Below are 25,732 nucleotides of genomic sequence, written 5' to 3' on the forward strand. Positions count from 1 at the left end.
CTGCTCAGGGGATGCACTGTGCCGGGGCGACATGATTCATCAGGCCCCACGGCAGAAGAGAGCCCAAAAAGCACTTGAGTGACTGCTAGAGGTGTGCAGCCACTACCATTACCCCTGCCTTCGTTCTGGGTCCAGCCCATGCACACACGCATCCCACTAGAAGAGGGGGAGCAGTGCAGCATCCCCGTGCTCAGGTGTTTAAGGTTAGGAGTTAAATCCAAAACCAATCATGAGCTTAGCTAAAAAGACTCCGTTTTTCAACATATATTAAGACAACCATTGGAAAATTGCTTTTATCTGCTGCTCCCTAAGCCCTCTGGCTTATACTTTAAAGCTTTTTGTCCGTGAACAAGAGAGCTGGAAAGTCCTTTTTTATTTCCTTAAGCAAATAGACCATCTAATATCCAGCCTTGAGGGGCTGAGGCTTTAAGAGAATAAAAATGAAGGAAAAAACCAAAGAAATGTAGCAAACGTTGTGACACTTGCCATAAAATCACAGGGCTCAGCAGTGATGGGGATGAAGCACCTGGAGCTGTGCCCATGAAGGGTTGGTTGCATGGCCCTCAGTAGGAAGGCAGAGCTCCCCAGGGCCCCCTGAGAGCCTGTGGTGCCCACCATTCAGCAGGGTGAAGCTCATTGTCTCAGTTCCCCGATGGGGACAATAAACACACTCCTATATGGGGCGCCGACATCCGCAGTGGTGAGGGCGGCAAAGGCAGCAGCAGAGCAAGGCAGGAGCCCGTTGGGTTGGCATGGTGGGGGGTGTCCGGGTGAGCCCTCCGGAGCAGAGTCCCAGTGCTCAGTCAAGACAGTCCTGCCGAAATCAGGATTTGAAATCAGGATTTGCCTGGTGGAGCCCAGGCACTGATCATTTCACAGACTAATTGATATAATAGCTCTAATTAGCTCTGTAGCAAACACCACTTTGTTTCTTGTTTATCCAGGCTGAGTGCTGAACCATTATTCAACCCCCAGCCATTGATTTCCTACTGCTTTTTAGGTGGTAAGGGGAAAATATGGGGCTCGGGAACATGGGCATGTGTTTGGGCATGTCTGGTGCTGTGCGTACGTGGGGCATCTTGGAGGAGACCTGGCACCAGGGTTGCTTGACCACAGGTAGCGTGGCCAGGCAGGTGGGAAGGGATGTGCTTTCCCATGGGGTGTCATTAGCAGCCCTGCAGAGGGCAGCAGGCACGACTGCTCCCCAGCCCAATGCCTCTGGCTCCACAAAGACAGCAGGACTTGGGCCAGGGTGGACACCTGTCACCTGGCTGTGGCCCACTCCAGGGCTGGGTCAGTGCCAGGGATGGCCTTCCTGCCTCCTCCCTCTCTTGGAGACCTTACAAGGGGTTCACACCTGTTTTTTCCCAATGTACGTGCTGATAAGACGATCATTGATTTGGGCAGGGGAACTGAAGGTAGCTCAACATGATGCTGCCGCGTTACTGCCTCACGTGCTGCTCTCCCGTACAAGCCAGGCATGAGCCCAGCCAGCACAGTGAGCTGGATACACATTAGGCAGACTTTTGACCTTTTCATACTATTAGCTTTTTTTCTTTTTCTTTTTTTTTCCCTGCAGCACACAGAGCTAATGCTAGGTCCGTATCAGTTCATTCATCCATACCTTTTACACTGACTATCTACTAGAGTAAAAACAACACTGAGACTGTCTATAAATTATTATTTCACCGTCTCCAGATCTGTTCCTTGCCTTCAGACCACTGTTGTAACACACAGATCCAAACCCACAACTCCTCCTATTTTGCCAGCCCCCATCAGAAAACCCTCTAATTTCCCACATGCCCCTGACCCCACTGGCAGCCCATGCTCAGGCTCTTGGGGTAATTCTGCATGGGCTGTTGTGGATGGGCATGCACTCACTCTGCGCTGCAGGCACAGGCTCCAGGCAGGACTGCTTTGTTTGGTGGCAGCAGCGCAGTTCAGAGCAGAAGGAAGCTGGAGTACAGCAGAGCAAACACCCGTCCTTGTGCCAAAATCCTCATGCTTACACCTTCCCCATCTCCTGTATATCTACAGCATTTAAGTGCTTGAGTACCTGGAGGAGGCACCTCCTCCGAGGTCCCTGGGTGTCTCTTCTGGGGCTGAATTTGTTAGGAAAAAAAGAGGAGGAATGGTGCTGAGCCTGGATTTTAGGCAGCACCTTCTCCGTGATGCTGGGAGGGAAGAAAGAAACCAGGCACAAACTGCACCATGGAGCCAAGCCAAAGAAGTGTCAGCTTGGGTTTTGGCAGTTAGTCCAAGCCTTGCTGGGGATTTGTGATGCTCTTTGCCTCACTGTAACCCCTTCCCTGCTGGGGTGCATTGAGCAGCAGATTTGCTGCTTGCACCAGGATTGAAAAGAAATTCAGTGCTTCAAAATTGTAAGCCTAAGCCATGAAAGACCCCATGAGCAGTCACTGTAGCTCTGAGGCTCTGACAGCACTTTTAATGGCATAAATCAGCATGTCCCAGTCCCTCAGTATTGCTCTTGGTACGTAAGGTTTGACGATAGCATAAGAACCATTTCCAAATCCTTGTTCAGGAAAATACCAGCCAGTGCATCCTACCGAGCAGCATTAATGTCAGTTTAAACATTTTCAGTTAAACAGCCTCAGTCTTGCAATCCCCAGCATGAGAAATACTGCACCAAGGAGTGTGCTGAACAGTAAGGCCAACTCTGCAATGGGCAGGAATAGGAGAAAGAAGGAAAATGAGGTGGCTGACACTAGCTAGCAGCTGCTGAGAGCTGGGAATTGTTAACTGAGTTTAGGCAAAAATCTTTGCTGAAATTAAACTAACATTGGAAGCAGCAACTTTGCATTAAGAGAACCCCAGAGGAGTACCTCATTGAACAAAAATATGTAAACAAAGAAATGACACAAATATAGACGTTACAAATAAACTCAGGAAAAAAGACTACAAATTTCTACCCCGGAGCTCAACTACCTGTATCCTGCGCAGGGGACCACCCTTAAGGACCTAAGTGCCTCTTTCCCACCTACAACAAAGAGCTGCATCTCAGCCGGGTCCCACCTGCACACAGTGGTGGCAGTGCCTGTCCTTAAGGTGACAGAGAGGAGCTTTCAGCACAGGACACCCCAGGCATACCTATGGATAACCTCTTCCCACGTACAGCTGCTCTCTGGGCAGGGCTGAATAAGTTTCCCTCTTGCTGTTCTTCCCAGCACCAGTGGAGCTTCCTTTGAAGGGGAGCACACAGGCAGAGCAGCGAGGCTTTGCAGCTGTGGTCATTCAGACATCTGCAATCACTATGGGAGACTTAAGAGCATCTGCTTAAAATAGTTGGTAGTAAATAGAAAATGTGTTAAATGCACAGAGGTCACCCACGCGACCTGTTTATCTTACCAAGGGTTTCTCTGACTTCTGTGCAGGCACCCATGTCTGGAAGAGCTGCCCAAACCCCTGGTCTGCCTGGTTTGGTCCATTCATCCCACTGTTTATCTTCCCTTGCTCCAGAACAGAAGTACCATGGGAGTAGGTTTTACTTTGACCCTGCTGATTCCACTTGATGTGTTGTTGCTTTCCACCGGCTTGATGAGAAATCTGGGTGTAGGATTAGGACTGGCACCCCGTCCGAAGTCCCAGCAAAGAGCATCGCAGAGCGGGATGCTTGTCAGGGCATCTCACGGTAACAGTGGGGAGCAAACAGCTTTGGTCCACAGGAGGGAAGAGCTGCTATATAGACATATAGTCCACATCAACAGGGAAAACCTGAACAAAAATGGGACAAAATCCAGTATCTGCCTTGAAACATGCTACCTTGCATCCCCTGCCACAAGTTCCCATAACGACAGAGCCTCATTACGCACCTCTGTAGTTTTGACTGCAGTCCCCCAGCTGCTCCCTTTGCACCGCAGTGTGGCATGTCACGCTGGCTCCCAGCCCATCTATGCCGTGCCTGGACAACCTCTGGCATGCGGGAGATGATCCCAGGTAACACTGGCTGCCTGATCCCTGGATCCTTACTCCACACTGCTCATCCTCCCTCCTTTTTTCTCGCTTATGCCTTGAATCTCATCAGTCCAGTCCTCAGCCCTGGGGACAAGTGGGTCATGCAGCAAGTGTGTGAAGAAGACCCAAAGTGAACAACATATATAGGTGTGCAAAGGCAAGGCTTAGTGTGAGCAATCGTGCAGATATGACCTAGAGCCATCCTGCAGCCTTCCCTTTACAGACATAAAAGGGCACTCCAGGGATTCAGGGGGTTAGTTTTATTTTCATTTTGTAGTGGGAGCCAAAAAGCTCTTTATTTTGAGAGGCTTCAAACATTGATTGAATATGGCTGATCCTTCCATCAGCTGGTGCAGTGCCACCAGATGAATAAATCTTGCATGCATCTGTAATTACTGCTTAGCTTGTGTTTAAATGCAGTGTCGTTGATCTGCAGAACTCATCAAAATCCATATAGGAATGCAGGAATTTATATTGGATGGAGCAGAAAAGTACATTTCAACATCCATTTTCAGCCTTCTTTGTTCACCACCACCACCACCACCCCCAAAAAAAATCAAGCATATATACAAATTCTTGGGTTAACTTCCAATTTAATCATCAATTGCAACACCATTTTATAGGCTGCTCTTTATGGAGGGAATATATTTCTTTCTTATAATAGGCCAGCAAATTTCTACCAGCCTTATAGTGTGTGCCCTACATGAGCAAAATCCCTCTTAAAAGCATGCGTAAGGGTTATAAAACTCAGTACGGAAAGGTCTTGTGGTTAAAGCTCCTGACTGCAATTTAGGGACCCCAAAGTGAGTTCCAAGACCACCACGGACTTCCTGTCACGTCCTCTGGCGAGTCATCTATCTCCTTAATTCTTATATTCCTCCTAAAGCAAGTGTGATTAATAACATTTCCCTGCTCCAGTGGGAGGCGGGAAGACACATCAATCACGCTTAGCAAGAGTTGAGGTGCTCCAGCAGCAGAGAGCACAGAAACTCGGGCTGGGCAAGGGCAGTGCTTGTGCTAACCAGCCATCTGCTCGAGATGCTCTCCTCCCCTTCTGCGGCCTAGAGGAAGCTCAGCAAAAGCATTTATTGGCAATAAAGTCTGCACTGCCTGGAAGAGCTCCATCCTCCCACTGGAAGTGAAGGGCTCCTGGGTGGGTTCAAACTTCTTCCACCAAGCAGGCAGGGACTCCTGGTCCCCCCACCTGGCTTACTGCAGCCCATGGCTCGCTCCCAGGAGACATGGTCACTGGCAGGTCCATGGGCAGATAGCACAGGCTGCTTCTGGCAGGGATCTGTCCCCAGGGCACATGGGAAAGTCTTTGCACAACCTCAAGTGCAGACACAGTAGCTATCCCCAGATCTCACAGAGGAACATGCCTTGGAGTTGGCGTCCTCAGCTTATCTCCCACAAAGCCACACCAGCTCTGTGCCCAGGCTGTCCAGATTGGAGTATCTCAAGCTGATTTTATCACACACAAATCCCTGATGCATCTTTGGCTGAACACAGGGATCGGCCCCCTCCTGCAGAGACCTGGGAGCAACCCAAAGCTCTATTAGGTGGGCTGCAGGAGCCTGACCTCCAGGGGTGCCTGTCTGGAGATAGGTGGCTACGATTACAGACCTCTCTGAGGTTGCACGTACCCATAAGAGAGGGAGAAAGGAAAAGTGGATGGTCAGCAGGATGTCTCGCCAGACCAGCCTGGCCCAGGTGACAACCTTTCCTGGTGGAAACCATCAAGCTATTTGGGCACACAGCAAACAAATCTCCTTCTAACAATGATTTGGCTAACATTTTCTAAAGGGATGAGACACCCCATGAATCTTCCCTATGTGTCTGCTTCTGGATCCAGCCTGGACTGAAACCAAAATGCTACAATACCACAAGCAACGCTGTTCTCAGAGGAGCCTCAGCCTGACAGCCTCTGAGAGGGACCAGAAAGTCCATTTGCATAGCAGAGATTTTACACACCCAAGAGATCCACCTATGTCTGGGATAACTAAGATGTTTTTAGCATGCAGCCAAGGGTAAAATTTCCAGGTTTTGCTTTTGCTAGCTGTGGGTCATATCTGTCCACGGCAGAGCATTGGCTGGTTTTGGTACCCACGGTTTCTGGCAGGGATCCTTAAATGGAATTTCAAAGCAGAAATCCCTATAGGTTGCTAATAGGTCAGGAAAATGGACAGATCAGAAGATCCAGAAACATGATTCCCACTCCATCACCAGCAACCCATCTTCCTCAGCACAGTGAGTGTATAAATGAGGCCTCTAATTGAAGTCAGCTCCCGACAGACCCAGCCCACTCTTCGTAATTGCACCGTCATCCAACTATGGGCATCCTCTATCTACTTGATACAAGAGTGCAGATCTCATTAACTAATGCTTTCCTTCATAGCATTAGATCTAAATCCCTCACCAGTGCTATCCTTGCTGCAGACAGACACCTAGCACTGCAAAAATACTGTGGCTATATCTGGTTTTTTCCTTCCAGCTTACAAATGGTGATGTTAGTGCTACTTCCCCTACTGCCACAAGTGTGTAAATAGATGTCCTGGGCCTTTGTGCACACCCTGATGAATCTCCCCGGTCAGTGGCTGATCAAAAGGTTAAAGGCCACAGGACTGGTTTCATCTGCAGTCACAGCTGTCTGCTTTCAAGGGTTGGAGTAATTAGCTGACAAGATCACCTTGAGGCAGAATTGAATCAGCCACCATGGGATGTAAGGAGGGCTGGGGTGAGCGAGCCTTTGAGCCCTTATCAGTACGCTCGCTGGGGGACTTGGCTGTGGCGGGCTGGATTTGTTGGTGTCTCTCCCTTGTTTGGGCTGAGCCACCGAGTGGCATGCAGGTGAGCCAGCCACCTTGCGTGGACACGCTGGGAACCCCGCTGCAGCATGGGGGCTGCATTCTCTAATCAGGGCTCCTTCACAGAACAAGCCCTTTGTTACCCAAACTCCCCATGGTTTATTTTTAGCCCCTGCTTTTCTTTCTTTCCTTTCTTTCTTTATTTTTTTACAATATAGAAACCCATCAGCTCCACTGTCAGCAGGTTTATAACAGCAGTCCTGGAGAAAAAAAAAAAAACACATCAAACCCACGTACTCTGTTTCGTAAAGGTTTAGGCATAGATCCTGCTTGCATCCAGGGTCCTGAGTCCCACCATGCCTCATGCCTGCTCCAGCTCAGCTACTATCCTTCAGAGCTGGTCATGAGAAAGAAGCAGAGGCTTACATAACGCAATAAAGCAAGAGCTAGACTGGAGCTGTTGAGCCTTCCTCTGCTTCAGCTGAAGTGCGATTAGTGCCTGCATCTGCCCTGGCGTGCAGAGGACACCTGCGTGCAGGGCCACCGGGAGGGAAGACCTTGCACAGCCTGAGCCATGCGTCATCCCGGCAGGCTTGGACTTACGTAGCACTGCTGGAATGAGCCATCCAGCCCCCATAAAAATCTTTCGCTTACAGAAACAAAGGCAAGGGTTCCCTGTGGTCAGCAGCTCTGTGCTGAAAAATGATTTAAATCACAGAAGCTTTATATAAACAGCAGTATTGCCCAGCTAAGGACACTTCTAAAAGGGATCGCACCACTGCTAGCAAACCGTGTTCACCAGATCTGTCCAAGCAACAGCTCCGAGGGGGCTGGCATTAAACTGTCTGTTTCTCCAAGTAGCATTGTATTAAGTGACAGTAAAGCAGACAGTTACATATAGAACAAGGCAGTATGGCTCCCTCCTTTACACATCTCATATAGGACCCAGGAGGTGAGGAAAACCCCTTCCTGGTGTGATGAAAGACTCCGAAGAGCTTCTGTGCAGGAATGTCTTGGGAGCAGAGCAGAGATGTTCTGCAGGGGTTGTGCAGATGTCTACAGAGATGTCTACAGAGAAACAAGTAGGGAATAGGGAGGGGAGAGAGGACAGCTGTTCCCATACAATAATTAACAAAGTTAAACTCTGACATGGCAGTTTAAAAACCAGAAACAGGCAATTTTCACAGACAGGGTAGCTGAACCGGGAAATTCCTTGCTGCAGATGTGACTGTTGCAAGTTTACATTGCTTCAAAAAGCATCTAAACAAATTTCTGGAAGAATAATCACTGAGGGTTAATAAATATAAAGATATCACCCTTCTCTTTGAAACTCTGTTATCCGTATTAAACATTGGAGGCTGGGAAGACTGTGTGAGTATTGTGTACTTGCCCTGTATTTGTACTCTTCTCAACATCTGCTTGTAGACACTAGTTACAGTAGGTGGGTCATTGATCTGATCCAGACACATTGTTTTTCTCTTTTGTTAGGGCTCCAATATGTAAAAAAAAAAATCTTTATCATCCCCTCTTACCTACCATCCAATTTTCAAATTTCATTGCAGAAAGATGAGCCCATGTCTGCTTTCCCAGGGTGGCTCCGAAACCATTTCGGAGTATGTTGTTAGTATTGGCTTTTCCTCCAAAGCCCACCTCTCCCTCAGCCAGAGCTCTCTGATCACAAACTCAAACTGTACCACAGTGTCCTTTTATTCCAGCAGTAACAAGACCGTGATATATTGCTGACCAAACCGCCACCTGTGAGCAAAGCCAGCCAGCAGCTTACGCCTGGAGACCCTTTATGTCCTGAGGTACCTTTGTTATACAGTTGCTATTTAGTGATTCTGCTCATCCACACGCAATGCTAAAAATTATTCTGGATCCAGTCATGCCTTGGAAAACTGCAAGTCTAACTAGGACAGCTAAACTCCAGCCTGCTTTTGTTCATTCCTCCTGCCTATCATTAGTATTAATATCAACTTGTCAAGTTGATCTTGATGTACAAGCCCGTACAGCCTGCTGCACAACTCCTTTTCCTTTGCCATGGACACATCTCCCACTTGCACTCATCAAGGAAGGTCTGAACAACAGCCTGTGACCCTGGCCAGCAGCAGGGTCCTGCTTCAGTGCGGGCAAAAAATATGCATCACGATGTAGCATCCCTCTTATCAAGGTTTGGCACCATCCTTTAATAGCAGGGACCATCATCCTCATTTCCCAGGGGAGAGTAATGAAAACTCAGAGCACCCAGCAGAGTTCATTCAGGAAAATAACTCCAGTAATCTCTGGGCCTGGTGACCATCACTCCTGCTGTTACCAGCCTGCAAGAAGCAGGCACCAGAAGTGGCTTGTCACTGGTTGGATTTGGGGGAGGGAAGCTGGGGAGTGTCCATGCCCCTATCTCATCTGGTTGGACGTGAGATGAGACTTATCATCGGGAGCAGCAGCAGGACAGGAGAGCCTGCCGTGTAGCTCACGTGATTCCCATCGAGGCAGGACTGGCTGAGCATGGAACACAGCCAGAAACACAAAACGCTTTACCTAAAGTCCAGGAGCAAATTCCCAAGACCTTCCTTCTCTGGGCTGGGCTCAGAAAATGCCAGATGATGCTCTTGCCCTCTTAGCTGAATTCCTTATCTCCTAAGGTCTCTTCCTGCTGCCTGGCATAACCCACCTGGAAGCACCCAAGGAGCAGCACATAACGCCTTCTGGCTTTCATTAGGAGGACAGGAGGGCTCTGCACATGCGTGTGCTTGTTGTGGTCCCTAGCCTTAGATGGGATTGATTTCTGAAGGAACATGATGCCACTGCTTGACTACATTTCAAGTCTGTCATAACTGATGATTATTTAAGATGTGTTGCATCACTGCTGTGTGTGTGCTGGATGAGTGCTGGGCTCTGAGAGTGGGCTGGGGTTTTTTTCCCCCTTCCTCTAAAATAATACAGCAGATATGGCTGGGCATGGCATCTGCAGGAAAAACACTGCAGTGCCACAGCCTCTGGGTGTTTGCCCAGCTCTGGCTGCCCTGGGTAGCCATACCGAGCTGTATCACTGTATCACGCTTTCAGGAAGCAGCACGCACACGGTTTTTCTCTTCTGGTGGAAGATACTATGAGAGTTTACTACACTGTTGTAGAGTCACTACCGATACTCCCTAAGCCCAGTGCTTATCCTCTGAATCCTTACTCTACAGTCACTAAATATTAAATGTGTTTAATGCTAAATATACATCGAGCTATTTGTTCATCAGTGAAAGAAAGGAATAAATTTGGGTACAAGCTAAAGTCAGATATAGATAGCAGATGTTAGAAATGCCCATTTCCATCCATGAGCTAGGAAGGAGCACTTGGGTGGAGAGATCTTAACATAAGCATCTAGAGTTAGATGAGATGACTCCTGCTCATGACAAACTTGATTAGAAACTTGGCATTTGCCAGGACACAATGTTGGAGCTGACCCTTGAGTGCCTCTGTACACAGAGAGGAAAAAAAAAAAAAGCCAGCGGTGAGTCAGCTGCATCTGTTGACAAATGGGGATCTGCTTTTTCAGTCAAATATCATGCAAGCCAACAAAATGAGGCTGGGGTATCCCACACACAGCCTTTCCTTCGTGGAGGAGACACGGACAGAGGTTAGGACCGGCAGGACAGAGGAGCAGCTGGGAAGATGCTGCTGTCTCCAGGCTTACTCTCCTGCAGTTCCCACTCCCCTGTCTGCAAACCCACCCCAGACCAAGACCCAAGCTGTGTCTGCCATGTGAGTTTGGCCTTGGTGTAGTGTGAGCACCTTGGGTGTACGCAGTGCAAACAGGACACTGCCTGCAGAAAGACTACCAAGATGTCACCTTTGAGGCAAGAAAAACCCAACAGACGGTTAACCATTTTATTGCCATTAACCTCAACAGATGTGAATGTGCATCTCTGTAAGCCTTCCCACAGTTATTCAGCTCTGACCACAGCAGCGACCTCACCTACACTTCTTCATCCAACATGGCAGCCAGTGGAGCCTTTGGCATAGGCAGTACAACCCTGGGAGAAGGTTCCTGTGGTGGCAGAGTGCCTGGGGAAGGGTCCCCATCCACGTGCTGCATGTAGGCTGCTACCACCAGTCTGTTCCCATGGGATAACTCAGACAACAGTCCTTTCTGCATGCAGTGTCTCCGGCATGAACAATGCTGGGACCACATGCTGTTGGAAACAGCAAATAAAGGCGCAAGAAACTATATTTACTCCCTATTTTCAATATTACTATGTAGAGATATTTAATATCAGCTAGTCCTTATAGAGTGTCTGCCTTTTTAGCCTCAGTTTGACAAGCTTCTCTCCCTGTATTTGGGAAATGCCATTTCTTGTGCATTTTGCTTTTAGCAGCGTAGCATAGTTGGGCTTTACCTCCCTGAGCCCAGTAAACTGAGTGACTCAGAAACATGAAATCTGCTTCAAAACAATGCATTTAAGATAAAAGATATAAGCAGTAATGGAGCTGCTTGGCTCAGTATTATAAATGCTAGAGGGTTATTTATGTACTCAAAATCCTTCTAACCTTTCTTCAGCTTTTTTTAACCCCTGAAAGCCCTGGGCAAGGGAGGCTGCAAATGAGAGCTGATGTGTCATTTCAGATATGCTTCCACTCCAGTGTGAAAACCCTGGAGCAGGGAAGTGGAAAGAGTTCTGATGCCAGCACTGTGCAATGACGATGGTGTGGAAGGAGGAGAACCAAGCAATCGCTCTGTGGCCTCCAAAGTGCTCTTATTTCTGCTATTTAAACAGATGCCAGCTTCTGAGGGGATTATGTTTCATTGAGCCTGTTGGCTACGACAACTAATTATCTCCATCAACAGTTTGGCCTTGAGATTTGCAGTTCAAAGGGCATACCAGGAGTGCTGTCATCCAGTGCCATGTGTAGCAATTTGTCCCTACTGGGGTTTCCCTGTTCCCAAAAAGGTGACACCCCCAACACATGCCACCCTCTGCCAAGGTCAGTCTTGCACCCAGTGGACCAGCAGGTCCTTCCAAGCAGCATGGCCGGGGAGCACCAGCACACCTGTGAAGCCTCAGAGATACCTTCAGCAGGAACTGAGGAGAATAAGCAGCAGCTCAAATCAGCTCAACATCCAAAGAGCAACCTGCCTGAGCTTCCCATTCCTGCAGCTCTATGTTAGCATGGTGCCTGTGTCATGGTATGCTCCTCCAGCTGAGCTTCGTGAGGCGCACGTGCCAACGGAGTCCAACTCAGCTGTGGCCAAGACCACGGGAAAAAAATACCTGCTGCAGCCTGAGATAGGAGAAATCCCAGGAGAGAGCAGCCAGAGGAGTACACAGTTATGGAATGCAGCCTCAAAACGAGCACTGAAAATGTTGTATACCTTTGTATAAATGGATGGCTGCCCCTCATTGAGACTACTGGGAACAGACGAAAAGCAGATCCAGGCAACTGAAGGAATTTAGGGCATTGAGAAACATGTGGAGAATGATGGAAAAGACTAGAAATGAGGAAAGAGATGAAGAGGGGAGTTAATAAAAAAGGCAAAGGGTCTGTTGGCAAGCAAGTATCAGAGCTGGGGTGCCCAACAGCCAGGCTGGATGCATTAGCATAGGAGTGACACTGAGGCACCGGCCTCATGGGGCTCAGCTCACCTGAAGCCAGGACAGGCTGGGTGTTGGGGATACTGAGTATTACTCTGTCACAGTACCAGTTAAGCACTGGGAAGCAGTGCCCTCACCCAGACAGATGCTAGAGACCACCCAGCCAAGGTTCCTGTGGAGATAACCCAGCTAGGATTGGAAGCTGGATGCTGTCAAGGAGGTGAGCGTGGATGGGATGGATCCTGCTTGGCTCTCCTCCCTCTGTTGCTATCATCCTGCCCCCTCAAGAGGCTGGCAGGCTGCATCAGCTCCCCCACACCTCTGATCCCCCAGAGTAACTTGGAAGAGGCTGGGCAGATGAGGCTGCATCACCACCATGGAGAAGGATGTGAAGGGAGGTGAGGCTTTCCAAGCCTCAGAGCCAGGTTGTATGCAGGATCAAATCAAATCTGGAGCTAATTTGCTGTCAGGCAGCCAAGGGGAACGCTGTGTGGAAGAGCCGTAGGCTGCGCACACCAGTGGCAAGAGTGAGAACCCCCTGAAGTCCCAGCACAGAGCCTGGGGTTTTAAGGACGGTGCTGTTCACAAGCAAATCATCACAGGTTGAAGGCAGTGATTATAATAATGAACTCCACTGTCACGGTGCTGCTGTGATGCCGAGTCCTTTGGCCAGTTTGCAGTAGATTTCTTCATTGCTGCACTCCCAGCATTAAAGGAGGATCTCAAAGGCAAGAATAATTAATAGGAAATGTTAAATTGAAGAGAGTTGAATATTAGGAAAATACAGAAAATGAAGCTGGAGGAAGTGATAAAGGTCTTCAGGGTACTGCTAAGAGCTGCAAGAAGGAAAGAAAATCCTTCCCTCTCTTACACCTCCACTTTTTACCATCACCTTGAAATATTTTGTTCCTGAGGACAGAGGAGAGCCTGGGTCTCTGAACAACAGCACTGCAGAGCTGCCTTGGTCTGCAGGGACATGTGAAGAAATGCAGCTGCGTCTTAAGTAACAGGAGTTGACACCAGTTGTGAATAGATGAGTGATCGTGGCTTCAGCCGTCACAGCGGAGGATCTGATTTCAAATGAAGCCCCATTCATCCATCCAGGGCCCATCATAAGGCTATTAAGGGAGCATGTGTTACAAAACCACAATGGCTTTAAATGCTTGGAAAAGGGCACAATAAAAATAAGCCTGCTTAGTTTATATATTTTTCTCTGAGTGAGGCGATTCCTGCAATTCTTCAGCAAAAATTAATGATAAAAAATGATGGGTAGCCAAAATAGTGAGTGGGGTGAGGTTTGTTTTTCACTTTGGCATAGAGTTTGGTTGCCTGTTGGTTTTGCCAGGCTAGCAGGGTAAGCCTGAAAGCCGGTGGTAATGAGTTTTCTCAGGTAGCAGAGTGCACTAGGCATCCTGCTTCAGAGACCTGGCTCAGACCACTCCCTCCAAGATGCAAATGGAAAGCCTTTTCCTGCTTTCTGATCCAGCAGGGAAAGCAGCTCCAGCAGAAGGACAGGGCAGCACATACAGGCCAAGCAGGATCTGTTTTGGCCAGGCACAGTGGGAAGCATGCTCACTACCAAATCAGTGCAATCGGGTTACTCATCAGGACTAAATCTACACTCTATGTTTAAAAAAAAAATTGCATTTACCTAAACTGAAAGAGAAGGTCAAGCTTAGACGTCATGGCTATCTTACGTGAATGGTTGCAGCTCACACCTTCTTGCACTCACCTGTAAACTCATACTCACCAGAGACAACAATGTCTTTTCCTTCCCTACAACTGCACAGCTCCTCTTACTACTCTTTATTCTCTGCAAGCTGCTTTGGGCAAAGCTGCCATCCTCTGGCTAACACCTGAACAGGTACCCTCCCATCCTGCCCCGGGCATGTCACCTCCTGGCCCGCTGCCTCTTTGGGTGACATCGAGGCTGCCAGAAGCACAGAGATGGAAGGACAAGACACTGCTCATGCACAGTCCTGTGTTATTATAGTCACAGTGTATGGAATGCATCTCATGTGCATTAGATTGATGCTCCTGAGGCTAGAGGTAGTCATTTAGGCCCTGTAATGCACATCAAACCCCCTTTAAGAGGAACAGGAATGTCTGCGTGCAGCTCAATGGCAGTGAGAAAGACTTTACTGTGTGATGCAGCTCCGTGTTTATAATTCATATTAAAATGTAATCCAAATTCCTCTTTTCTTTATAAATTATATTTAGTTGGGCTGAGTTGTTTTAAAGAATTATCTTGAATGTGGATGAAAAATATGGATTGTGGTCATATAAGTGCAGCTGTTGGGTTCCTTTACAAAAATATTTCACCCTGAAAGACAGGACTTGCTACCCAAAGTTTCAGCCTGTGGAGGCATTGCCTATGTTCATAGATTTTAAGCCTAGAGCAGAATAAGGGTAAATGTTTTAAAACTGTCCAAGTGTTTTAGAAATATAAATCTCCCCTCTACCCCCCAGAAACCCCAATTTATTCTCCCATACTATCACCATCTAAGCGGGCCCCTGTATTTTGTCCCAGCGCTGCATCTCCCACAGTCCCAGCCCTATGCTGGATTTCAAAATGAAGCGGTGACTCACTTGGGCAGATTCATCTCCCTTCATTTGAGCTGACTAGAAGCAAGGCGTCTCATTGGAGCAAGCTGCCCTATCTCCCTCCTTTCCCAGAGGAGACAGAGGCATCTCCCAAAGGTGACTCGACCTGTCTGTTCCAGGAACAAAACCTATATGCTCCAACCTCTTATCTGAATAAACCCTTACAGAAAAGACAGCATCCAGTACAATGGACCGATTGGGACCTTCGTCCCTCAGGGAATAAAAATAGCAAGTAATATTGAAACTGCGTACTCTCATGGATTGCAATCAGGGCTTGCAACACATGCACACTTAATTTCCTGCTTTCAGTTCACTATCAGATTTTATGCCTAGGTTAGTGGGGTTTGTTAACATTTCTTTTTCCCCAGAATAGGATATTTTTTTCTTTAACTACAATACATTCAGCTATGAAAAATGAGTTTGAAAAAGATTAATAGGAAGCTGAAGGATCATCTGAGATTGACAAAGATTAATGTATGTCTTATTCTTATCTGTTTTCTTTTCCTTTTCCATTCTTCTCTTAGCTACCTAGACAGCTTAGATCGAATTGGAGCTGCAGACTACCAGCCTACGGAGCAGGATATCCTCCGAACCAGGGTGAAAACAACTGGCATTGTAGAAACCCACTTCACATTCAAAAACCTCCACTTCAGGTTAGTCTAAAACTGCACAGTAGATTTTTAGGGCATCTATTTATCACAGTGTTTCCCCATAGTTCCCAAAGGAGAAATTGTTAAACTGCTGTTTAACACATGCATGACTCCCACAGCAGAGGACACACCATTTTGGGGTGTCAACAATATGCAGTATTTGGCAATCTTGTCTTGAAAATCACTGCCTTTAAGATGGGAGCTCACGGTACCTTCTTCTAACTGAAACAACACTGCTTTGTTGGGAGGTACAATATGAGATTGGCCCCAAGTCTGATCAAGCTCATGAATGTAAAAATATTTGGCCAAATCTTTTCTCTAAAGTGGGTCAGTCGCATGTGTTTAACGCTATATATTGACCCTCATGATGCCATCCTATAGAGAGAAGGTGGCATGAAGACAGAAAACCACACACAAACAGTATTTAGAGCATATAAAACTCAAGAGCATGTGGTCTTCACCTCTGCAGACTCTTTAGGACCCAGCATGCTGCTGAGGCTCTCCCACAAATCCCCACATTCATAGCTGTAACTGCTCCTCCTGGTCCTCCTTGGCTCCAGGCTCTGGAGGACCTGTTGCTTTGTGTTTGGAGCCTTCCAGGGGCCATATGGTCAGAAAATGCCAAGAATGCTAAAGTTTCGTCATAATGAAGAAAGAGGGAGTGCTGATGGTCCTCTCCTGTGCTGTAGGCTCTTTGACGTCGGGGGCCAGCGGTCAGAACGCAAGAAGTGGATTCACTGCTTTGAGGATGTCACAGCAATCATTTTTTGCGTCGCACTGAGTGGCTACGATCAGGTGCTCCATGAAGATGAAACCACGGTGAGTCTAACTGGGTCTTGGAGGCGCCGGCACTTCTTTACGGGATACTGCATAGCTGAAAACAGCTCAGAGATCGCTGAATGCTCACTGAGGTTCTACAATAATGTGCTTTTGTCAGTCACTCCCCCTGGACTCTCAAATTCTGGGGAGATTTATCCTCCTCTGCACTCTTCAAAATGAAGTCCTTCATACCCAGGTAATGCTGCCTTGCACCGGTAAAGTCAGTGTGTTTTATTTGTCTTTTCTAGCTGACCTGTGTGTTTTCAAAACCTGTTAATGGGACTCTATACCCAGAAAGAGGAGATCTAGCTAGGTGGGCTTCTAAAACAAATGTAACAAAGCAGTCATGCTGTGGTGCAGAGGTGCAGGGTGGCCATGCACACCAGAGGCAGGCTTGGGCTAAGAGTATAACCTGTTTCTTCAGGCTACAGAAATTCATTTTCCTGAGTGAGATTGTAACTGTTTGATTCCTCAGGTAATTTGCTCTAGGAGAGCTTTTATGACTTCCCACTGTGACATTAAGCTCAAAATACCATCTGGAAATAAAGCTAGTGAGGAGCTGTGTGCTCCCTGGTATTAGAGTGCAATTAATACAAGTGAATTAAATACACAGAAAGATACAAGAAGACTCATTACTGTCTTCTGGATGTTCATTCAGTGTGTTGGGGATGCATGCTTTTGGGACTAATGATGACTGCGGCAAGCACCCAGTCTAACGAAAAGGAATTGGAGGTCATACTCAGACTTTGGTAATGATTTTGTCTGTGCCCAGTCTGCAGCAGCATGGAGGCCTCAATCCTGCCAGCTCTGTCTCTCTGAGGGTCTTTATTCTCCTGCCAGTACAGATGTCAGGCTTGCAGAAAGCTGATGATGAGGAAGGAATTGAGGGAAAGATTGCTGTTAGGTATCATTTGTCGCTTCCCAAAAAGGGTGGGGCTGTGATTTCTAGCCTCTTCTGAGCCAGGTTTATGAGCTTGGCAAACTGTTTTGCAAAATCACCTGGTTGTTTGGGTTGTATTGATGCCAGAATTCAGGGCGGTGTTGACATCACAACTATGTCCCTCCAGACTGACTGAGACACCCTACACACTCTCATGTCCACTTATTTATAATCCTCAGTTGTCACCTCCCTCTGATCCTGGCCCTGATATGCTCAAGAATGCTCAGTCCTCTAGGATTTACTGGGAAGGAATCAAAATCTCGTTATGTGATTTGAAAAACCCAGCCATTAGCTCAATGCCATGGAGTCCTGCAGCTGGGCAGGGGAAATATAGCCGGGAGATACAGAATATGCAGGGAGAGGGCAGACCTGGGGGCAGGGAGCAAAGCCGTGATCTGAGCAGAGAGCAAGGTGCTCTGTAGGTATAACTTGGGCTGTGACACCCAAACTGTGAAGCCAAAGGCAGCCTTTAATACAAGTCGCCTTTGGGCACCAGTCTATACAAGGCAGAGCCTGTGATTCAAAGCCACAGAGCACAAAATGGAAGGGCTTGAATGCCAATGCCATTTTTTAAATGTCAGCCTTAACACAGCTCCTCTGAGGTGGAGGTTACAGCATCTCTCCTGCGGATGCTGAGCTCTGCCAGTGACTGTCCAACACCCAGTACCATGCCAAGGATAAGCAGGGTGCCAGCTCAGCCTACCGCCCTGAAGTGCCCAGCTGCGGAAACCAGGATTTGTGCAGCTTCAACTTTGCTCTTGCATCTGGAAAGTAGGCACGCCTGCTTTCTGGACACAAGAGCAAAGTTGGAGCTGCACTCTGGTGCAACACTGACATTTTCTTGCTATTTCAATCCCTCTTCACAAAGCATTTCTGGGGATGCTGAGCAACAGGACGGCAGAAGCAGCTGCTGTTCGTTTACACATTCGGCATAAACAGGGAAAGGATTCGGCATTGCCTCTGCCGTGCCTGCAGGATGCCCCTGCCTCCAAATAAACAACTCTGAGTGAGGTCAGTGAAAATAGGAGAAAAATGACGATGTTGGATCTTGTCTGCCCTATTATACCCCCAGCACAAATGGCAGGTAGAAAACACTGCGCCCCCAGCCTTGATTCTCTCCCAGCTGAACCCCCAAGCGCTCTATCTCTTCCGTGCTAACATGTTTCCTCTCCAAAAACCCAGCAGTAAAACCAGCATCTTTCCAGTCAGCTGATTTGCTGTCTGACTGCATCTGTCACATCTGCTGGCTTTAATGACGTAAATCAGCTTTTATTGCTTCTCACTTAGAAAACACAAAGAGGAGGCAGCTGAGAGAGCAAATTGGATGCTGCTCCTACATCTTTATTTTCTATGGAGATGCTTACTACAGTTCAGGCACTTCCAGCTGCATTAAGCCACTGAAGGTTTGGGTGCTGTACAGATGTTTCTGTGAATATGAAAAGACCTGTAGAGCTTTCATTGCTGGCATGGAGCCATGAGAGGGGAAAAGTCCTGCTGAATCTCAGGTGCCCCAAAAAATGCTTGCAAAGCTAGTGCATAGGGAGAACTGCTTTTCCTGCTGCACTCAACGCCCTGTTGACAACAGTTACAGACTTTCACAAGGGCTTTTTGCACTTCTCTAAGCCAAACCTCACTTCAGGCAGATGAAACTGCAGTTCAGATAAAGTCAGCCTAACATGGCACAGGGGCTCACCTTGCTAAGGTCAGTTTGCACGGGGGCGTTGGGATCAGTGTAGTTGTAGGGTCAGCTTGTTTCACTGAAAGCAGCTCATGAACAACAGGTTTACTGTGAATCCTTTCAAATGAGCCTGAGCAAAGAGCTGGGTAAACAAGGCTGGGTGAAGTGCCCACTGACCTGTCCCTGCCCGTAGAAGTAAAGCACAGCTCTATGCTCATGAATTTTTTTTTGTGGAGTATTGCGCTCTTTGTTTTAAAAGACTAAGCAGCCATCCTCCTGCAGCAGCTGAAAAAGGGCTCTTGTGTGCAAAGCCACCACTATTTAAGACCAGACAGTCTTTTCTAAGGAATATATTCTTTCTCCAGTTCCCTGCCACAAAGAGCAACACTGCAGGAGTCAAGGAAGGCAAGTGCTTCTCTATGTCTGGATCAGAAAGACATAAATAAAATAAACTTTCTGCATCTGTGATTTCTCAGCCTATATACACCCATAAAGACCACGATTTGCATAGAAACCCCCAGCGCTCTTGAATCCAGCCTCTCCCATTGCCCCAGACACTTTCTTACACTGCTGTTGGCAGATCTAAACTGCTTCCCTGCATGCCTGGCTCCCAGGGTAGAGGAGCAAACCTACAGGGGAATTCAAGCAGTGCTCTCACCAGTCCCATTGCTGCCCAACAACCCACAGCTAGAGCTCACAAGGCAAAATTACACCCTCTGCCAACTCACAAGACACTGTCTTCAAGATGTTACATGTGCCTCTGCGCCTGCCTTTACCAAGTCCATCACAAGGAGTTGCAGGGCTCTCTGCTGTATTTGTACACAGTGGAACCATCCTGCTTTAACTGACTGAACAACTCCATGGATTATGTCTTTGCATAATGAGGCTATTTTGTCTCATTTGTGACTTATCTTTATGTTTCATAAGCAGAAGTTACAGGAGGAAAAGCCTCAGATCTGTAATCTGGGAGGAGAGAGGGACAGCAGTCATATTAATTGGTAAAACCAGAGAAGACGATTAGCAAAGGTAGATTTGTGTTGTTCCTTCTAAATGGAATTGCTAGTAGAATTTTTAAAAAGGCAGCAATGGCATGAAACCCGTTGTGGGAACCGAGGCTATTCTTTTTGGTTTTTTTCCTCACAAATTCAAAGGAGTCACAGCAAGAGAGGGAGATGTTCATACTTCATGTTGCTGCCTCTGAATCTAAGATATTTAGGTCATCCCATCTAGCCAAGACATGCAAGTATTTTTCATGTCCCTGTTGCTGAGCATGGGATGGGTTTAAGGCGCTGTGCTGGTGACCCTTGGTGTGCATTAGTGTTGGCCTTTTGGTTCATATTTCATTGCATGACCTGGTTAGCATGCCCTCTCTGCTGTCATTGGGCAAGGAAAATTGAACTGTAGCACTCAGAAATTACCTTAGGAGTGACAAAGCAACTGGAAGTGGCTTGGGCATCTTAGGAAATATAAGCAGGAGGGGAATATGTAGTTTCTGTGCTTAGGTAACCATCAGTGTCCTTATAGTTCTCATGACAGTTAGCACTTAATCATCAGGGAAAACAAAAAAGATTGCATCAACCATGGGTTGCAGAAATAACCAGGTCTCCTCCCATGCTTTGGTGGAAAATGGGGTTTATGAGTGTGTTTCTGCCTGGGTAGAGTCTTGACCATAGTGTCTTTTCTCCCTCATGCTCAGTAGAAAACTGCTTGCCCTTCACATCAGCAATGGGAACATGGTTCTGCAATGACTTCTGAACTCGGCTACAAGCAATCCTGTCTCTTGTCCTGCACAGGAAAAGTTAAACGGACTTTTAATTTGTATGGGCAAGTGGTTATTCCTGTGTAATGTGGCTGGTGAGGCTGCTTTCTGTGTTGGGGTGTAAAGCATTTGCAGGCGTAAGGATTTAAAATACTGATTTTGAAATAGGAAGTGACATTAAGAAGCCAATTTTTCAAGAGCCATTCCCTTATCGATAGACCCAACATAAATTAGGAAAAGGCAGCAGAATGCGTCCAAAAGCAGGTGAAGTAATTTATATCACTTCATATAAAAGTATGAGAAATGTGATCTTTAATGCCTCCAAGCGGAGTGGACACGTCTGCCCCATCACAGCAGCATGGGTGCTTCTGAGAGGGGACTTGGGGAAGCTTTAAGGGACTAAAAAGGTCTTTCACTGTGGATTTACTGGTAGGAGGAGGCCTCAACTTCTCAATCCTCCTTTTACACGTGGTACCCGGAGACCGCCTCCCCTTCCTCACATCTCAGCCAAGGCCTGCCTGAGCTATTGGAGGTCTTCTACAGACGTCTATTAAACTAATAACAGTGGGGAAGGGAAGGGAGAGGGAGGCAGCAAGGCATTCCCGATGTTAGCCAGCACCAGAATAGCTTGCGTCCATGCATGGGCTCCCGGGAGCCCTCCTGGGATGTGACAGCATTTCCCACATGGCACCAATGTACGGCAACAGGAGCATCTGTACCTGCTCACCAGGCTATTGCTCTGCACCGTTGCCACTCATGGAAAGCATTTCCTTGCTTTTGAATAATGTCTTTCTTATCTTTAGTGATGGGGAAGGAGAAGGTGGATTTTAAAACTAGAACCTTTCCCAGATAAATAAGGAGGAGTAGGCAGAGCAGAGGTTATATTTACTCACCTAACCAGCAGAGCTGGGGGGAAAAGCAACATGGTCTCTAGACCAGAAATCCAGATTAGGCAGCCTTAGGAAGCTTCGAAACTTGTTTCTGGAATTGGAAAGGAATAGAGGATTTTTATTGTAACTCTTATTTTCTACAGGGATGTATTGGTTTGTGCTGTGTGTATATTCTGGTTACAACTGGACGCTAAGAGTCACTGTTTCTTGGGAACACTCTCATTTCCTAACAGGTATTAACACAAATTAATCAAACCATGTAAGTGAAGCAGAAAGATTTCTGTAGGATCCTTATGTAGTCTTGCTACTGTAGGAAAGTCAGCTTCACCTAACTGCAAAGCCCAGCTCAGGAGAGGTCCTCAGCTTCTATTTCTTAACCAAAACCAATGTCACCCATCCCGCTTCCCATGCCACAAGGCACAATTGCACACCGCTGCTCCCCACCGGGACTGCGCAGCGTGGTATGGGGCTGGCGAGGTGCAGCACGGTAAGTACGGTGACCTCCAGGCTATGGCTACTGCAGATGAGGTACTGGTTTAACCCACGAGCAGCGTTCATATGTTTCTCCATGCTTTTGTTTTAAATCAGCAAGGGTGATAACAATGTCATTAAAAATGTTCTGTGAGGGACCCTGCTTATAAAACAGTTAATTATATTTGCTTTCTGTTCCCCTGATCACCCTCCACTTTCTTCTCTCCTCCCAAAGGCTCTGGGTAGTCAAGGATCTCTTCTACAAAACCTTTGCAGGTTTCTACGTGGTTACAATTTTGACACCACAAGTAGCAAAGAGGAGCTTTGCTCTGGGGCTCCCACACCAGCCAGTACAAACTGGGTTAGCAAAAAACAGCATACAGACACGGGATGATCCAGATAAGCGAACATCTTGCAACTGAGACCCAATAAGTAAATGCATTTTTGCACTTATTTGTACATGATTGCATCTTCCCCATGTGTTGGTACTGCACGGTGGGGAGATGCTTGGTCATTTCAAGGCTGGTAACAAAGCGTGTGGTATACAGTAAAGCAAATCGGGTGCATCCTGTTTCACTCTGGGTCAGAGCGGATGTTTCCTTCATCCACAGAGCCACTTTTATCTAAATATAACATTCAGCAGCAGCAGCTAAAGTATATCAATGAAAAGGAAAGCGTTAATCTGTAAAGTGCTGGGCTCAATTATGCTGCCAGCGCGGGCATGAAACAGAGCAGGAGAGGGGTGAAAGCCCCCGACTGTCTCCTGCACCACTCCGAATTTCCAAATCCGGGGCAGGGAGGAACAGACATGCTGCACCCTCCCCAAAAAGCCCTCCGGCAACAAGACCATGCAGCCCTGTTCTCTCTAGCATATCTCCTGCGGTTGCTGTAACAAGTCTCGTATGTGCACTAGTGGGTTTGGGGAGTGCTGTCCCAAGGAGATGCCACTGGGAAAAGCCGAGGAGCCGGTCCGGTCTGTACCATGCTTTGCCTTTGATAATCCCCTGACTCTTGGGTGTGCTTCGTCCTCACCGTGCCTGCTCTCTCCGCTACCCGGCTCCCGGCTGAGAGATGGCCACGCGATCGGCGTGCGCACTCCGGCGTCGGCCTCGCGCGCCAACCATCGCCAGCCTCGGCACCTTCACAGCTTTTCCTCGGCCGTCTGACCTTATCTAGCCAAACAAAGGCCAAAAAATGAGCATTTGAGAGACCAACCAAATTTGGCAGGTATGAAGCTTCTCTTGAACCGAGAAAAAAAAAAGAAAAACTGAGTTGAGAGTTGAAAGCAGCAGGGAACATGACACTTGGTTGACTTTGCCGTGAGCTCTTTCCACCACCATAAAACCATGTGGCGGACTTTTCAACTCTCTAACTGGTCTATTTTTATATTCCTCTTATCTCTCTCCTTTCCTGTGTTGTTTTTTTTGCATGACCTATAACCAAAATGCTGACTTCTCGCTGTGCGTGCATTTGAATGTATGGCTCTTCTGCTGGCAAGTAGCTAATCTTCTAGAGGCATGAGCTAACATCCATGGTAGCTGCCTGACTTCTAGTCTGGTTTGTCTTAGATGCCCTTTGTTACATTTTTCCTTTTTATACTATTTCCTCTTCCTTTTTCTGGTTTTTTTTCCTCTCTGCCAGACACTTTCTGTTGAGCCATCTTCCAAGACAACTAAAAAAAAAATTACAAAAATTAAAAGCCCAACAACAGACAACAACACTAAACAAAATAACAAAACCAGGCAAAGGTCACGGCAAGGTCATTTCCAAAATTATGTCACCTCGATGTCTGCTTCCAACTCTAGATTAATTCAAGGATTTACCAGTCCTTGGTTAATGTATCCAGCCAGTTGTGTGCCACACAAACTCGAGAAAGTTAAAAAGAAAAATTTAAACATTAATAAAACATTTTAGAAAATCTGCATGAGCTACACCAACACATAAATCTGATCAAAGGGCAAAAGTAACTCCCCATCCATGCATGGTGCATGACGATTTCTATGAGCTGGGATCCTGTAAATTATATGCTATGCAAAATCAAAACAGCTCTGTATAGTTAAATGCCCTTAAGTTACTAACTGTATGTCAAATGTTATAGGGATTGCATCTGTGTATATATACGTTCAGCTGTAGGTATACATAAATTTATCATGTATATCGTAGCTTTTCTCTTTTTTTATTTTCCTTCTTAATTTAGTTGTTTTAGATTTCCCTACATGTTGAACATCCCCAAGTTGCCATCTTTGGCCTGATGTCGTCTCTCCTTTCTGTTGCAGAACCGCATGCACGAATCACTGAAGCTTTTTGACAGCATCTGCAACAACAAATGGTTCACAGATACATCTATCATCCTCTTTCTAAACAAGAAGGACATATTTGAGGAGAAAATTAAGAAATCTCCACTGACTATCTGCTTTCCTGAGTATACAGGTAATGAGAAAGCTGGCTGTACAGGAATGCATAGCAAAGGGATCAGGGAGCATTTCCCATGCAGGCTGATACTGTGGTGTATCAAGGCTAAAAATGCATAACTAGAGCTCCCATTTACTTCCCTGCAAGTTTGATTTCAATAAATGCCATAGGATCATGCCCACCATGTTTAGTGGTCCACTTAAAGCATGAGGATGACTTAAACCCAAGTTCTTTGCCAGCAAAGGGCCGCCACCACTGAGCAAGGTGTTTGATTTCTGCCCCATGGGCAGTTTCAATGCCAAGCCAACACCTGCAGGTGTGGGTCTGGCAGCACTCTCCCTAAACCCACACCCTGGTTCCCAGCATTGCTCAGGAACATGAACCCTCTTGCAGGGCTCTCAGAAAGATGCAGTGAGCTTAACTATTACAAATGGGTATCTGGTCTCTGGGAGATCAGCACATGGGGTTTGTTAGGCTGTCCTCAGCTGGAGTCCAGCTTTGCTGTTCCATAACCCATCACGTTCCCCTGTGGGTCCTGGCTGACCACAACCAGGATCTCTCTATGGTTCCTGACCACTGCCCCACTGCCAGGCACCAAGGAGCTGCAGAATCAGCCCTCCAGCGTGCAGACAGCAGGTCCCGCAGCTTGGCTGCTTTAGCTCAAGCTGTAAATTTTTATCATGTTATTTTAGGAGGTCCCCAGTTTCGCTCTCAGGCTTGCTGACATCAAACCTGGACATGGAAACGCTTCCAGTTAAATGCAGATAGAAAACAAGGCACTTGATTTTCTCGGGCACTGGCCACCCACACCTCTTAACCCATACTGCAGTCAGGGAAGAGCCATGGCAAGCTGTGCTCTGAGCTTGGCAGGGGACAAGGAGGCCTTAGTGATACTTGGACATCAGAGCAGAGGCTCTGCAACGGGGCAGTGTGCAAGAAGCCCTCGCTTCTGCTGGCTGCCTGGCATCTGACCTGCTAATGATGAGAATACATCACCCGTGCAAAGGCTGCAGCTGCAGCCCACTGCTTCCCGCTGTATCTTGCCAGCTTCCACAAACCCTCATTACCATTCCGAGACAGCATAAAAATAAACTTTTATCGTCATGAATTATTTAAGCTCACCAGAGACATCCAGATGAATCTAGCCGACA

At 47.2% G+C, this 25,732-nt stretch overlaps 1 protein-coding gene across 2 annotated transcripts in view; it reads left to right on the forward strand.

The window, feature by feature from the left end:
* GNAO1 (G protein subunit alpha o1) overlaps window positions 1–25,732 on the forward strand; it is a 146,369-nt gene that overhangs the window by 103,862 nt on the left and 16,775 nt on the right. The window contains exons 5-7 of one of the 2 annotated variants that reach the window (XM_075101738.1): window positions 15,487–15,615; window positions 16,302–16,431; window positions 24,446–24,599. In XM_075101738.1, coding sequence (XP_074957839.1) covers window positions 15,487–15,615; window positions 16,302–16,431; window positions 24,446–24,599 — 413 coding nt within the window. The remainder of the gene's footprint in view (window positions 1–15,486; window positions 15,616–16,301; window positions 16,432–24,445; window positions 24,600–25,732) is intronic. The other variant, XM_075101739.1, reaches the window with a different exon arrangement.

Source organism: Phalacrocorax aristotelis, chromosome 8, assembly GCF_949628215.1.
Source record: "Phalacrocorax aristotelis chromosome 8, bGulAri2.1, whole genome shotgun sequence".
Lineage (NCBI taxonomy): Eukaryota > Metazoa > Chordata > Aves > Suliformes > Phalacrocoracidae > Phalacrocorax > Phalacrocorax aristotelis.